At 37.2% G+C, this 16,839-nt stretch overlaps 1 protein-coding gene across 2 annotated transcripts in view; it reads right to left on the reverse strand.

The window, feature by feature from the left end:
* The window catches only part of ZNF385B (zinc finger protein 385B), a 267,317-nt gene that overhangs the window by 176,444 nt on the left and 74,034 nt on the right, over positions 1-16,839 (reverse strand). Inside the window, exon 1 of one of the 2 annotated variants that reach the window (XM_034428674.3) lies at positions 6,718-8,472. The exons of the other annotated variant lie outside the window; for it this stretch is intronic. Coding sequence (XP_034284565.1) covers positions 6,718-6,742 — 25 coding nt within the window. The 5' untranslated portion in view covers positions 6,743-8,472. Of the gene's footprint in view, positions 1-6,717; positions 8,473-16,839 lie in introns of those variants that run through there. 2 annotated transcript variants of the gene reach the window in all.

The following is a 16,839-nucleotide window of genomic DNA, read 5'->3' on the forward strand; positions in this document are numbered from 1 at the left end:
TGCTTTGAGACTGGGCATACCAAGCATGGCAATCATTTTATGAGAATTACTGTAAGATACTTTCAAAATCCCAGATACATCCACCAACTCGTATTAGACTATTATATTTTCATAAATTCACATACAGAGTGAAAATATATATATACGGCAACGAATGTTCAGAAGCTATGGTTAAGAAAATGATACTTCTTGGTAACTTGTTAATGGCATAATCAATGATTAAAGGGTAAGAATAATGGTATAAAATGTGATATACATGGTTGTCTTGTTTTGAGAGCAAATCAGTGAAAAGCCCAAATGACAGTGAATTATGACAATGAAATAATTTATTCATATGGGGAAAACATCAGAGAAACTTCAAAACCCTTTAATGGGACAGCTCTGGATCTCCTTTTTAATGCAGCTTTACTTTACCAAGAAAATCACCTGAAATATCAGGTTGGGGAGAAATTGTCCTAGAGAAAAATCTATCTAGGTGTCTGTAAGAGTAGATATTGGCTTGATGGCATATAAGCAAGTAAGCAAGCTGATAATAGATACAAAGTTCAGAGATCATTGAATATACATTCTGAAAGTTCTGTAGAAATTAAAGTATTAGCATTAATCATTAAAATACCAAACAAGCAAATAAAGTAATGACTATAGTTGCATTTGTGTATACCTTCCCATCTTTTCCGTTTTAAAGTGATTTTTAAATTTATATTCCAGTTTACTTTAAATGTTAACGAAAAAGCAAAATTAAGTATTAATTTACCTTTACTGAAATAAACTTCACTAATTTGTAATCATTTCTTTTGATTATTTTATCTGTGATGTTTTGCATGTAAGGAAGACACAGAGACATGACAATAACCAGTGAGGTTCTTCAGGTCTGGATGGAGAGGAACAGACTTCAACTCAATCTTGACAAGCCTGGGTGACTGTGGCTGCTTGGTCTTCTAGAATCAAGGGCTTCCATCATTGGCCACAGATAGTATAGCACTTCCCCATTCTAGACTGGTGAGCAACATCTGGACTCACAGCTACTACTCAAAGAGTGAGGGGTACCTCCGGCCAGAAGGACTTTTATACAGGTTCGTTCTATGTACCAGATGCACCCCTTCCTTAAGGCCCTTCAGTACGTCACTCATGCCCAGGTCACCTTACACTAGATCAGTGTTGGCAAACCTTTTCGGCACCGTGCCATAGGTTCTGTAGCTCCCCGGTACGCATGCGCACACTGGGAAGGTGATCTTCCGGTTTCCGGCATGCGCACCAGCCACCTGGCCTTCCAGTTTCTGGCATGCATGCATACGCGAAGACCAGCTGGCCAGTGCACATGCGCACACCAGAAACCAGAAGATCATCTTCCCGGTGCACACATGCGCACCAGGCAGCTGCTCTTCCGGTTTCCGCTGTACCAACGTATGTGAAGACCAGCTGGCCAGTGCGCCAGAACCTGGAAGAGCAACGGGTGATGGCTCGCACATCCGGAGAGATGGCTCTGTGTGCCACTTCCGGCACGTGTGCCATAGGTTTGCCATCACGGCACTAGATTATTGCAATATGCTCTATGTGGGGCTGCCCTCGAAGACCATCCAGATACTACAGTTGGTTCAAAATGCAGCATCCCAAGGAGTAATTGTGGAATGCAGTGGGAAAGGCCTTGAGGGGCAGGAGGAAAAGCCATTACTAAGACAATAGTCAGTAAAAAGTAAATGTCTCAAACAAGACCTTCACGAATATACAGGGAGAAAGTGCATTCAAACTTGCAAGATTCTATCACCGTAGCTTTACAATAAAAATAATACTGATGCACATAACATTGGATTCCTAGTCTGATCTACCTTGAAGGGTTGAATGCGCTTCTTGATAGGCCCTTGTGTTACAACTGCTAGATAAGCTGCATTGGTTGCCAATCCATTTCCAGATGCAATTCAAGGTGTTGGTCGTTACCTATAAAGCTTTATAGTATAGAACCTGATCTGCAGGATCAACTATGAACAATTGTTTCTACTTGCCCAGTACATTCCAGCAGAGTAGGTATGCTCCAGCTTCTTTCTATCAAATACTATCATCTTACATAACCGAGGGAGTTTGCCTTGCCTATAACAGCCCTCAGTCTCTGGAACAGCATCTCCCCAGAAATACAGACAGCATCCTCTCCTGGAGTTCTGAAAAGCTCTTAAAATGCCATTGTAGTCTCAAGCTTGTTTGTGGGGTCCCTGTCTTGGTTTCTTATTGTTATAAGTGTTCTGGACTGTTCATAATGTTGTATGTTTTTTTAAATGGTATTTGTAAGCCACCCAGAGCCTAGTGGAGTGGGCAGCTACAATAAATTTAAATAAATAAGGTAATATTATGGTAGTATCACAAAAAATATGCTGGAATTTGTGTGTGTGTGTGTGTGTGTGTGTGTGTGTGTGTGTGACAGAGACAGAGACTGATTTTCTTTCATGAAGTCACATATTAATCCAACCAGGCAAGTACTGTCCACTGTAACTGTAATTAAATTTCTCTGGGTATTATATTTTTAGTATTATTATTTGCATTTTACACTTGGAAAAAACATGTGCTCTATCAGAAGCAGATTAACACTGTTTAAAAACATCTGGTGATCTTCTGTGTGACAGTAAATAATAAAATGCCTTTCTGAAATTTGAATTGCCAACAATCCAAAATTCTAGTGATACTTATTTTCAAAAACTGTATTGGCAAACACTGGGAAATACCAAAGAGAAACACTGAATTAAATGTTGATAGAAGTTGTAATCTTATCCAGAGTTTTGAGATGAAGATTAAGTCTTTATCAGATCAGTGAAATGTATGTCCGAATACGCATTCACTTGTTTGGATTAAAAATTATTGACAATGACTTGGAAGATACAGACATGTTAGATAAAAGTGATTCTTCTCATATTGTATATTCTAGATAATTTTTATATGTAAAACAAAAAAAAATAGCTATCTTTGTTTTTCTTTGCACTATAGAAGATATTCCTGTTCTGAAGCACAATGTTATTCCTCAAACAAAACCATTTAAGAGTAAACTAAACATCATTTACAGTCTAGAGCAGGGGTGTCAAACTCGTAGCCCACGGCCAGATGCCTCATGCGCTGGCCATGCCTACCCCGGTTTAGCGAAGGGGGAAAAGTTGTGATACATCACATGATGACAACATGACACTGCAAGTTTGACACCCCTGATCTAGAGACATTATGATCAAACGTAGAAGACTGATGTAATGATGGTATGGAAAAAATCTCATACATATATTTAATTCATTATTGAGTTTTTTTATTTCAACATATCTAGAGTAAATAATGACATAACAATCTTACTTGATCTATTCCTAAACTAATTTTCAGGAAACAGGATCCCCCAAATATAAGAAATATTACAAGACTAGTAGAAGTGACTATTTACAGTAGTTTGGTTTTCATCTCACTGCATTGTCTGTTTAATTTCAACTTAAGTAAAACCATTGTTTAGATCTTGCTCCAATCTGATGCCATAAAGATAGATATAGCAACTATATCTATTATCTATATTAATATATAGCAACTCAAAGGGAAAGCAATCTTTGTTTACACATAACAAAATGACTGAGCTAAGCTATGCTCATGGTTTCCAAACTAAACAGAATGAGCTGGGTTTGAACATCACACTAAGCCATTAATCACAATTTACAAACCACTACTATCAGGTTCACATGTTAAGTCAAAATCAAACAATCCATATTTTGGCTTATTCAAAATTTGTACTAGGCCAATTGTTTAAATCAGCCTGCAAGAATTCAGTGTAAGGTGTAACTGCTCTTATGAGTTTTATGTGAAATCACACAGACCTGTATAAGCTTTAAGCATACATATATTATTTGCCCATAGAAAGAAGGATATAGTGTAAAGTGAACTTTTCAATATTATGCTAAGACCATTTTACACTTTCTTTAATGGTGGAAAGAAGGAAGACTGTTTGCAGCTCCCTTATCCAACTAGGTATCTCTTGCTGTATTTATATATACATATATGTATACGTACAGATAGTCCTTGACTTACAACTTAGTGATTGTTTTAGACCAAATGGCACTGAAAAAAGTAACTTATGACCGTTTTTCACACATATGACGGTTGCAGGATCCCCATGATCAGAGTGATCAAAATTCAGATGCTTGGCAACTAACTCATATTTATGACAGTTACAATGTCCCAGGTTATGCGATCACCTTTTCCGACCTTCTGACGAGCAAAACCAATGGGGAAGCCAGATTCACTTAACAACCATGTTACTAACTTAATAACTGTGGTGATTCACTTAATTGTGCCAAGAAAGGTTGTAAAATGGGGCAAAACTCACTTAACAATGATTTATTTATTTATTTTATTGAATTTGTATACCGCCCTACTCCCGAAGGACTCAGAGCGATGAACAGCCATAGAATAAAACATATAAATACAAAATTTAAAATAAATTAAAACAAATTAAATAATTTGGCTGAAAATTTAAAACCCCAATAATTTAAAACCAAATTTAAAATTTCCATTTAAAAAGGGGAAAGACTTAGGTCAGGCCAGCTTGATGAAATAAGAACGTCTTGAGCGCGCGACAGAAGGTACGCAGATCCGGGATCCTCCGTATCTCCGGGGGGAGCTCGTTCCAGATGGTAGGTGCCCCCACAGAGAAGGCTCTCCCCCTGGGGGCCGCCAGTCAACATTGTTTGGCCGACGGCACCCAGAGGATCTCACTTAGCAACAGAGATTTTGGGCTCAATTGTGGTTGTAAGTTGAGGACTACCTGTACACATGTTAAATTTCTTCAGGAATTACCACTACTATATACCTAGTATATATAATATTAACTATCCCAAAAAACCAGCATGTCTGAAGGTAACAAATACCTAATAAATCTCTTTTAAGACATGAAAGTTATGAGTAACACATTAGTAGTACAGTATGTTATGTAAATAGAGCAAAAAATACCATTTTTACTGCTTGACATTTGCATTCATTGATTTTGTTTTTTAATTGATACTTTTATGCAACTCACTCACAATAAGAATGTTACAATTATTACAGCATTAGATCAATATTATCAAGCATTTTGGATCCAACTCAAAATAAAATAAGAATTACAGTACAGTTTTATATCTTTCCTTTGAAAAATGAACATAAGGAAAAGTATAACAGAATAGTTTTTCATTAGCTTAAAAGTCCATTTTAAATACTCCTTACATGCAGTAGAGTTCCTTGCAAGTTTTATTAATGTTCACAAAAACAGGTCAAATTCAGGCATTGATGAGAAAAAAAGGCATATCCAAATAATATTCTGAAAGAAATCTGCAAATCCATTATACCTTTCTTAGTTCTAATTAGGGTTTTCCCCCTTTTCCATTTAACTCTTTTCATTTTTTAGTATCTCTCATGGACACCTTAGCAGAAGCTATCAGCTTTGACAGAAGACAAAAGTTCTGGCAGTGAACCATAAATTGGCCATTTCCATAAAAAGAACTGCTAAATGAGAAACCATGTGCTCAGTATATGAAACTAATTTCATGCTTTCAAAAGCACACAGTGGCTTCTAGCAAGAGAGTGGCCCTGGGACTTGCAAAGACAGATCGGCTAAATAGAAATAGGTTTTCTGCTGGTTAGCCATGCTTTACATGTACTGTTAGTAAATAGAAATTCTCGAATCTTCTGTCAAACCTATATACATTCTTTTCCATAACTCTAGGGTTGAACGCTATAAAAACAACTGCCTTGTGAACAAATTTACAGCAAAAAGCATGAGATGGCTTAGGTTCTTATGAAAGGACTGCAGAGTTACTATTCATTTTGTAACAAGAAATGGTTTTTCTTTCCTATTGGATATTACCACCCATCCCTAAAACAAATATCCAAAGAGGAAGCAAGCAAATAACAAGATTTGGTGAATAATTTACAAACTGAAATGATTGGGCAGAACTTTTTAGACATGTAAACACAACTTAATCCTCTGACATGTTGTTTTTAAACTTAAGAGACTGATAATGTGAATTGCAGAGATTATTACCAGCAATGTATTCAGGTCTTTAAAAAGATTTGCAACGTTTAAATGTCATATTTAATTAAAGTATTGTTAGGCAGAAGTTATAGGAATTTTATTCCTCTTATAAAACAAGTTATCATTGCAAACAAATTACTAGAGGTTGTCCCATATCTGGCAGGTCGTATCTTTTAATACTGACAAAATCAGATACATATCACGTCAGTATATTGCTTTTGCTTTTAACTTTATTAGCTGAAAGGTACATTTGCCATTTATAGTTCAAGTCAAGCTTTTCATAAATAGGATTTTATGCTCTGCAGTTTGTTTCCTGACCACAAGTATATAATCACACTGATGATTAATTAGCCTCATTCGTTAATCATCAGCTTGTCATATTGTATCAATAGATGTGTGTTAATGTATTTGAAATGCATAATGACTATTCTGCCAGGAGAGTTTCTTCTGGTAATAAATACTACACCAGCAATACAGAGAAGACAACCCATTACATAGAATTGCATTTGCAATACGTTATTAGTTACAATCAGAAAAATAATAACCTGTTTTCTCATAATTTTTTTAGCCTTGTTCTTTTGCTATAGGTGACAAACAAAATTCCACTTCCAAACATGTGAGGATTACAAGGCTGCATCTCATTTTGAAATGAGTATAATTCTGTAATGTTTATATTTTTTTAAAAAAGCATTGCTCACCTCTGCTAGGAAGTCCACTCCACATGATGGTACTGTCGTGCTAAATATCCAGCTTGTAAAAGACACCAGGCTAGAAATTCAAAACTTCCAATTTGTGACCAGCAACAGAAGATGGGTTGGATACTACAGAGACCTGGATCTCCAGCCCTGATCATCTGTGTGCCAGGAAACTGTTATACCAGTGCAGCTTCAAACCTTCTCCACTGCTGGCTTATTTGCACTGCTCATTGAAAATCCTTTACACGCTGGCAGCATTTTAGGGAAGGACAAGCATACTGAGTCATTTGTAAAGAAATTGCAGCAATTTTAGTTCCACACATTCACTTGTACTGAAATATATACACACAGCACTGTTGAAGTAGAAGGTATTTGGAGTGGATTTATACCGAGAAACAAACAATCTTCAGGCTTCATTATCAATGCATGGAATCAACTGCAGTGATCAGACTCAAGCAAGGCAGATTATTACGAAATGGCTCTACAGAGATAACTTCAAACCCTAAAGAATCATCTTCCTAAAAGCGTGAGTGTTAAAATTAGAGCTAAATTCTCCACAGGGAGAGGGAGCATTCATAGTCAATATGTTAATATGTATTATTGGGCTTGATTTAGAAATGAAAAACGACATGTTGACTATGGTTTTTTTCCTGTTTATATAAAAATGCACAACACATGCTCAGAAAGGAAACACTGGTTATATCCTGCTGCCATAAAATAGCCTGAAAGCCTCCCCCCACCCTTCTCAAAAGACATAAATGGACATGGAAAACTCTAGTCACACTATTATTGACTGTGTAAATGTAGGCATCTGATACTTCAGATCTGCACCTTTAAAATGTTTACTTTCTGCCCTACTGCTTTCTTTCTTTTGATGTAGGTCACTTCTTGTTCTCTCAGATTTCTAATCATTTCACCCTCTTAGTCCCTTGTCTCAGCCTGTTCCCTGTTGCCTCTAGCATTGTTACAGTCACTCATCCACCACCTTTCATTCACTGCAGCTGCTTCAGCTCATGATGCCTTTGCACAAAACAGTTAGGCTAACTCTGTAACAAATTTCTTTCGACACCAAAATATGCCCTCTCTTTGGAAACTGCCCTCACTGCTGCTCTCCTATCAGAGCTCTTTGTGGGGTTTTTTTTTTCAAAAACCAACAAACAGAAGGGAAATTGGAGGCCACCTGTATGTTTCAGCTTTGATTGCTTCTTAAATTTTTGGCAGTCATTCTGTGCCTTTGTATTCTCTCTGGCAGCGCTTTGTTGCTATGTCATTCTCCTGGGCTTTTTCTTCCATATTGTCTGAGTTGTTAGCTTTTGCTTTCTTTCATAACACATCCAGATTGTTCCCTTGTGACTTCAATCTTCAAGAAAAAATCTAGCTACCTCTCGTCTTCAAGTTACATTTCCATCACTGGCACCCACTTTTCATTTCTACTATTTGCTGCCATGGTCACTCCATTGATCTTTAAGAACTGTACTCTTTAGCTCTTTCCATTATGGATATTTTTTCTTGTTTGAACATCACACTGTCACTTTTAATACATCCTCCCCATCTCACTGTTTGTACCACTCAACATCTTGCTTGTACTGTGACCTACAATCTAATAATATATTTCTTGAAGTTTATTTCCATTATTTATCTCCAACTTCTGACCTCTTCCTAGACTTTTTTCTTTACTTTTATCCCCTCTCAGCCAATGCTCCACTGTTCAAGCAAACGTGACATGTATTTTCATGACTCCATTTGGTATGCGTCCCCAAGTTGCTAAGCATATGCTAAGGAAAAATCAAACTATCTAACTGCTTTTATTCATTTAAATTTCAACTGTCCTTCTCTGTATTTTATCTTCCTAGCTTGTATTACAATACAGGTCTAATTCTGAAATTATTTTCTGTGTTTCATGCTGTACTTAGTCCTCTTTCTTTACTTCATGTATTACTAGCTTCCATAGGAAAACTAATTAGCTATCTTTCTCTCCTACTACTTTCTCCAGACTTCATCTCTTTCAGTATTTATTGATGAAATCTTGTCCATTAAATCACTCAACTTGCCACCTTAAATTAACAGATCTGATTTATCTATTATCTATTCCGAATAAATCATAGCCCTCTTTTCCTCTATGCAGGGGTGTCAAACTCACATTGTCACGGCGTCGTCGCATGATGTATTGGGACTTTTCCCCCCTTCGCTAAACCGGGAATGGGCATGGCCAGCGCGTGACGTATCCGGCCCATGGGCCGGGAGTTTTGATAGCATTGCTCTAAGATAATATACCATTATCTTATTTATTCTGGAATAAAGCACCTTGTAAATTTTAATGTCTCTTCTCCCCCCCACCTCCCTATAAGCATCACAATAAATACATCCAGCTTATTATATCCATTTGGCATTTTAAAACTACAGATGCCTGAAAAGACACAATTGCTTAATCACACGTATCCAGTAATCCAATAGAAGTGAATATACAGTATGCACCTCGGGTTGAGCCAGGGATTCTATACCTAATAATGGGGTATTAATGGGGCAAAAACATCTTCTTTCTAAAATGCAGCTCCAAAGTCAAAAACATTGCTTGTCTCATGCTTAACTTTTACTCACTATTCTTAAGTCTTAAATTTTTTAAAAAAATATTTTCCACATTTAGCAACTTACCTTCTCATCTCTCCCTGTCTCTTTTTTCTCTTCCCCATCTTTGCATTTTAGATGGCAGGAGAAAGGGACTTGGTCAGTTTTGCTAATGGAATGTTAAACTGCCTGGAAAACTGATAGTACTATCTAAATCAGAGGTGGAGAACGATAGCTCCTTTATGATTTGTGGACTTCAATTCCCAGAATTCCTGAGCCAGCATGGGCCACCGTATCCCACCTCTGATCTAAATTATACTGAATGCTTCTGAATGCTTCTCAAGTCAACAGGATTTATGCATGGTACAAGCTATCCACCAAAACATACTTCTTCTCAAATACAATTTCCACTTAGAATATCAATTTGAACTTGATATTGTAACTTTAGATTATAGAAAGAATATAGAGTATAAAACTAGACAAGTCTATGCAACTCCCAAATTTGTGTATTAAGTTCTGAACAGCTGAATAAAGCCTAGATTCAGAATTTCATTTTGGAGAACTCTGCTTAAGAGATGTTTCTAACAGAGCAACAATAGCCAACCTTTTTACAATATGTAGTATGGTTCATGTGTAATAACATGCAGTGGGGCATATTTCTCTTCTGCAGCATCATTGTGTAGGATTCTATCCTCATTCTTTCCTCTGTTCATCACCTATTCAATTCAAAGCCATAATATGTGGTGAGATACATCATGTTCCCTCATCACATATACTACAAACTTCCCTTCTTGGTAACTGGCAGTTCTCTGGTGTTGTATACAAAACATTATCCCCGTATAACCTTAACATTTATACTCAGAAGGCATAATTAATGAGACAACTGGCATCCAGTGCATTGATTAGAACAAAAGATTAGGAACAGGGAGACTCACTTTCCTATGTCATTCACTGGTAATCTTAGGACAAGCTATCAGTAACCTACTTTTCAAAGACAAAATTGGAGAATATAAATCAAACACACTTGGGCTATGTGAAGTGTCAAAATGATTCCATTTGAAAAGAGATTTGATTGAAAGCCCATTTGAATTAAATGTTCACAGTAAAATCAATTTCAGGTGTCAAGCCAAATCACATTTTTCAACACTTTGAAAACATTTACATGCAATTCAGATACCAGATGGACTTTCTAGCTTTGCAATCTCAAACCTGGTTGCAGCTTTACTTCCATATATGCACAAAACTGAAGTAGGTTGAGTGGCATTTTGCGGAGTTTCTCTTCTCCACCCCACGCCCAAAGGAAAGCCAGTCGGGCTTCTCCTCCAAGAACCTCCCCTCCCCTTCCCCCTGCTCTCTGCTCCCTTCCCCCTACCCCCCACTCAATCCCACTTCAGGACAGAGGAGTGGGCACTGGAAACAAGTGTTGAGGCGATGTCGGAGAACATCTTCTGACATTCTGGCGCACGTCCCACAACTCTCCACACTCCTCCAGGCCTGGTTTGCTGAGGGGGGCAGGGGAGCAGCCCTGACGCCTCCACTGCCCCTCCATGGCCCCAGCTATCGCTGCCCAGCTTCCTCAAAGGTACGGTGCGTTTCAAAGGCGGCAGCTCGTGTCTGGAGGTGCCGAAGAGTGTCCTGCTGTGAGAACCAGGCCAGGCCTCTCCACTATCCAACTCGCTAATGGGGACACTTCTGCCGGGCCAGCCGTCCCCCCCTCCCACTGGGCTTTTGTGCTCGGCGCTTGGCCAGGGGAGGGGAGCGCTTCCCCACGCTGCCCCCTTCTTTCTCTTGGCCCCACTGAGGGACAAGGAAAGTCTAGCTTGGGGGATGGCCCCCATCCCATAAGATCCGCCCTCACCATTCTCTCCCAGCCCTCTTTGCTGGTGGCAACAGCAAATTCCACATTGAAGGCCGAATCCTGTTGCCGTGCAAAGGCAAGTACAGGGGCACTTCGCTCCTGCACTAAGGTTCCGCCCATTGCCACCACTGTGACAGGGTGATGGCTCTTTCATCCCTGTGCCGTGACAGGGTCACAGGGCGCTGCAGCAAAAGGGTGAAAGAGCCGCATGGGTCGCATTGTAGGCTTGAGGAAGATGGGACCCATTTCCCTCATTGTGAAGTGAGCGAGTGAAAAAGTTTACTCAATCAATTCCAACTTTGTGAGATCTTTTTCTTTCATGAGAAGTTGGAATTGATTGAGTGAAACACGCTGGAGAAACACAATTGGAGCTGGGCTGGAGCGAATGCACACGTGCCCACAGAGAGGGCTCTGCGTGCCACATTTGGCACGCCATCATGGATATATAGTAATACTGCTTTCCTTTTTTTAATCTCTTGGTTTTGTTTTGGAATTTGTTAGGTTGACTTGGAAGGAGGCAGATTTATTTGTTATTCCCTTTTGAACTTTTGCTCTTTTTATATATGATCCTCTATCTTTCCCAAAATCTATAAATTTTCTTTCCTAAATTCTGTCTTTTTATCTGGCCTGCCAGTCACATCTATAAACTGTTTGCAGTTCAATTGTTTTAGTCCCCCCCTTTTATTAATTTATTATTAAATAAGAAAGTCATTTACTTTCTTGTTGACTTTGCCCAGTTTAGCATTGAATGAATGTTCTTCACTTCATGAGTGCAGAATGAATTAGCATTGTAGGCTGTCAGGTCTGCCTTGATTGTCTAGCATGTGTAGATTTCCCTGACATTGTATGCTATATGCTAAATAACTGTATGAGTCTAAAATACTGTGTACAGAACACTATGCACAATATAGCTTATTTCTTTATACTAGATATTACATAACGTATTTTTTGGAGTATAAGACGCACCTTTCCCCCCCAAAAAAGACGGTGAAAATCTGGGTGCGTCTTATACTCCGAATGTAGCCCTGCCCAGCCTCTCAAACGGAGGTTTCAGAGGATGAAAAAAGCCTCAGAAACGAAGTTTCAGAAATGAAGCCTCAGAAATGAAGCTTCAGGAAAAAAGCCTCATAAACAGAGCTTCAGAAAAAAAGCCTGAGAGACGAAGCTTCAGAAAAAAAGCCTCCAAACTGAGCTTCAGAAAAAAAGCCTCCAAACCAAGCTTCAGAAAAAATGTCTCTGAAACAAAAGAGGCTTTTTTTCTGCCGCCCTGTTTCGGAGGTTTTCAGAGGCAGAAAAAAAAGCCTTTGAAACAGAGGTTTCAGAGGCTGAAAAAAAAAAAGCAAGGCACAGAACTCACAACCAACTAACTATTGCTAAAATTCACCTCTGGAAACAGCTGATTGGGAGCATTCTGGCAGGCCGATCCACCCGCCAATCAGCTTTTTTCTTATTTTCCTCCCCAAAAACTAAGGTGTGTCTTATACTCCGAAAAATACGGTATGCAATATTGATTTTTTAATTGTTACCCTGATATCACAAAATACATCAATTCTAGAAAATTCTAATCTTGACAATAAACTATGATGTCCTCCAACCCAGAAAAGCAAATGATCAGAGAGCGTAGTAGGTTCTCTTTTCTTAAATATAAGCTTTATTTTTAAGAAACGTTTTGAAACGTTTAAGTATGACATTTTCTGTATTGGTTTCACACAGTCTTTGTAGATTATTTAAAGCACATTTTGGACGTAACTATCTTGCTTTCTCTTTTCTATTTTAAAAGTATGGGAATATTAATAATCACAATGAAATCTTTAATGCTATCCTGCCAAAACTTTCCTGTGAGTAGGGATCTCTCATCCCTACTGTTTTCATTCAATTCTACCAAAAAATGAACCTGCAATAGATTTTTTAATATTTTCCCTTATAACCTATGAAACAGGGCATATTCCATTTGCTTATTCAAATCCTTATATATAAAAACTATTCATAATACCAAATAAAAGAGCTACTGCAATTAGTAACACTTTGATAGTGATTTTTAATTAAAGGCAATTACAACTAATTCTATAGAAAAGCTTAGGTTACTGCAGGTCAGAGATTCTAAAAAAAATAAAATAAGAAAATAACTAATACCAAATAACTGAATATACTTACACAATATTTTGCAGGGCATCTGGTTTAAAGATTAAATTTATAGTTTTAAAACTTATTACAAATGGTAATTATATAAATGATCCTTTTAATGATTTAATAACACAAAAAGTGGATTATTTTAGGTACAAATCACACCATTTTTGTTCTGATAAAATATGAACTGAAATGAGTATTTTAATATTTGCTTCTAAATTGCTGGATAATGTTGATTGCAAACTGGATGGTTTTTCATATTTCTTAAGGGAAAATCACTAGGAAGACATTCAAATATGTAGGAGAATAGAAAGAGATAAGTGATTTAAAAAAAAAATTATGGGAAAGAAAACCACATCTTCAAGGCAATGATGCTTCGGTAGACACTGTGATCACGTAGCACTGTTAACCATGGGTAACTTTATCATGACTTATTCAACTCAGTTTTCAAGGTTCATATGATACAATGAACCATAAATTAAAGGCTGGGTATTCATAACATAGTATGCTATGGTTGGCTATGTAATTCAGTGGCCTTATCTGCATAACATATTAAGTTGGGTAAGGCTTGTCTATTGGACAAACATATCCAACCAATAAAAGAGTTAAAATTTTTACTCCACAATAGCCCAGGGTTAAGAGACTAACTCTCATGAGCAACTGTATTACTCAAAGAAATGTTTGCTTGGTGGTCTCCCTGTTCACCCTCTCACTCCCAGCAAGATGGGCAAAACAATGATAGACAATTTATATCTTTATTTACATCTTTATTTACATCTGACAACTTTATAGTTATGCTATCTCCTCATTTTCTATAGAATGCTGGCTATGTTCACATGGTATAGCCGTCTCCTAAGCTAACCATTTACTGTATATCAGAAGTCCCAATCAAATGGGACTTGATAATAGCTTTTCTGTTTTTCATAACTGAAGTTGTCCTGTTGATATTAATACAGATTAACACAAAAGGGGATTTTAAAATGCAGTAATACATGCATTTTACCGTTGTGAGCCGCCCTGAGTCCTTGGAGATAGGGCAGCATATAAATTGCATAAAATATAAAATATAAATATAAAAAAAATACCACAGCCCTATTTATTATTTAATTTACATAAATGTGTAATCCTTGATTAGCTAAACAAACCCCTCAGTTTCCTTCTGCAGTAGTTTTGTAGATTAAATAGCCCCTCCTATTTTTATACAAAAAAAGAGATTGGACACATGTGAAAGTGAATTATAAGTAGCTTTGTAAACAATATATCTGCATTTTATAAATTTATTTATTTAGCGTATGGTTGGTCACACACAGTATTAAAACACTTCATTTTTACAGGTTAAAAATAATTAAAACAATAAAAAAAAACAGTAAGAAAACCTAAAAGGGAAAAAAAAAAGGGAGGCAAAGTTACTTGCGTCTGTGGCGATCCTTAAGTCATACGTGCCTCCTGGGTGGTGCTAAATGAGTAACAGACGGACTGGTAGCCAGACATCCGCGAGGATCTCCTGGCTTCACACACAACCCCACGGTCCTTTTAAGGACCTTTTAAGTTCCAAAAAACTAGCAGAAACAGCAGAAATAACAGAAATAACAAATACCAATGCTAAAATGACTCGGAATATTGCATTTTATAAAATATAACCAAAATGTAAATTCCCCTGCTCCACATATCTGAGGTTAAAAGTCTTAGTAGTGTCAATGATAGAAATAAAGATTTTTTAAAAAAAGGTAAAATAGGTCACAGCTGGAATGATACCTGTTTTCTTCAAATAATCATTAAGAGAAAAGACATAGGGTGAAATATACCAACTAATGCCATAAATGGTTAAATCTGCTAAAAGCAATCTTTGTATGAATGCTTGCACTGACATCTTGTGGATATTTTAAAACACAACATAAACTATTTAAAGACCCAAATACATCACTGGAATGATTTTTTTCCCTATTGATAAAAGATAATAAATACAAAAATAGTTATTTTATATGATGCACTTGTTAATTTTCATGACTGCTGGTTAATTCCAGAACTGCATTTTAAAGAAGTTTTTCATCATCCCTGTTCCTTCTTTTTATATTTGTCACCATTTAATATTTCCCTATATTATTATTGAAAGTCTAACCAAAACTGTAATTTTAGCACCTATGAATTAAATATTGGCAGTTTGGGAATGAATTAGGATTGTATAACATATTAACATTATTATCATCATCATCATCATCATCATCATCATCATCATCATCATCATCATCATTATTATTGGTTAATCTTTAGTGAGATTCACAGCCTTTGAGGCTAGTTAATAGCTCAGCAGCTCGAGTCCTAACCAAGGACCTAGGAACTGTTAAGGTATCGTCGGAGGATGTAAGCTGTTCCGAGTAAGGTGGTTTTTTGTAGAGTCAAAATGTTCAAGTCCGGCAAATTTCTAAATAGCGGGGTAGCCCTTTGGGTATTGCTCCAAGGGCTCCAATTACAATCGGGACAACACACGGTTTCTTTTTCCACAGTCGCTCAACTTCAATTTGCAAATCCCGGTACTTTGTGATTTTTTCTTGCTGCTTATCTTCAATCCGTGCATCACCAGGTATTGCAATGTCAATAAACCATACTTTTTTCTTTTCAACTATTGTTATGTCAGGTGTGTTGTGGACCAAGTGCCTCTCAGTCTGAATCCTAAAGTCCCACAAGATCTTGAGTTTCTCATTCTCTAAAACTTTCTCAACCTGATGTTCCCAGTGGTTTTTGCTGTACTCAAATCCAAACTTCTGGCACAATTTCCAGTGAATGATCTTAGCAACACGGTCATGGCGTTGTAGGTAGTCAGTTTGTGATATTTTGCTGCACCCACTGATCAGGTGGTCGACTGTCTCATCTTTCTCATTGCAGAGGCGGCATTTGCTATTGGTGGTAACATGTTGAATTTTTGCCTTCATGCAGTTTGTGGTTAGGGCTTGTTCTTGAGCTGCCAAAATAAAGCTTTCTGTTTCTTTTTTCAGTACTCCTGATCTTAACCAGTTCCAAGTTAGTTTCTGGTCAGCTTTGCCTTCAATACTTTTCAAGTATTGGCCATGCAGAGCTTTGTGTTTCCAATTTTCAGCTCACTGCTCAATTACTTCTTTCTTATATTCTGCTTTTGTTTTAGATGTCTTTAAAAGGCCTCCTTTATTTACTTCATTATTATTATTATTATTATTATTATTATTATTATTATTATTATTATTATTATTATTACCATCATCATCATCATCATCATCATTATTATTGGTTAATCTTTAGTGAGATTCACAGCCTTTGAGGCTGGTTAATAGCTCAGCAGCTCGAGTCCTAACCAAGGACCTAGGAACTGTTAAGGTATCATCGGAGGATGTAAGCTGATCCGAGTAAGGTGGTTTTTTATAGAGTCAAAATGTTCAAGTCCGGCAAATTTAGAATTTCTAAATAACGGGGTAGCCCTTTGGGTATTGCTCCAAGGGTTGTTGTTGTTGTTGTTGTTGTTGTTGTTGTTGTTATTATTATTTAAATTTATATGCCGCCCCTCTCCGGAGACTCAGGGCAGCTCACAATACATTTAAAAAAAA

This window comes from Pantherophis guttatus, chromosome 1, assembly GCF_059756535.1.
Source record: "Pantherophis guttatus breed Tessera chromosome 1, ASM5975653v1, whole genome shotgun sequence".
NCBI classification, from domain to species: domain Eukaryota; kingdom Metazoa; phylum Chordata; class Lepidosauria; order Squamata; family Colubridae; genus Pantherophis; species Pantherophis guttatus.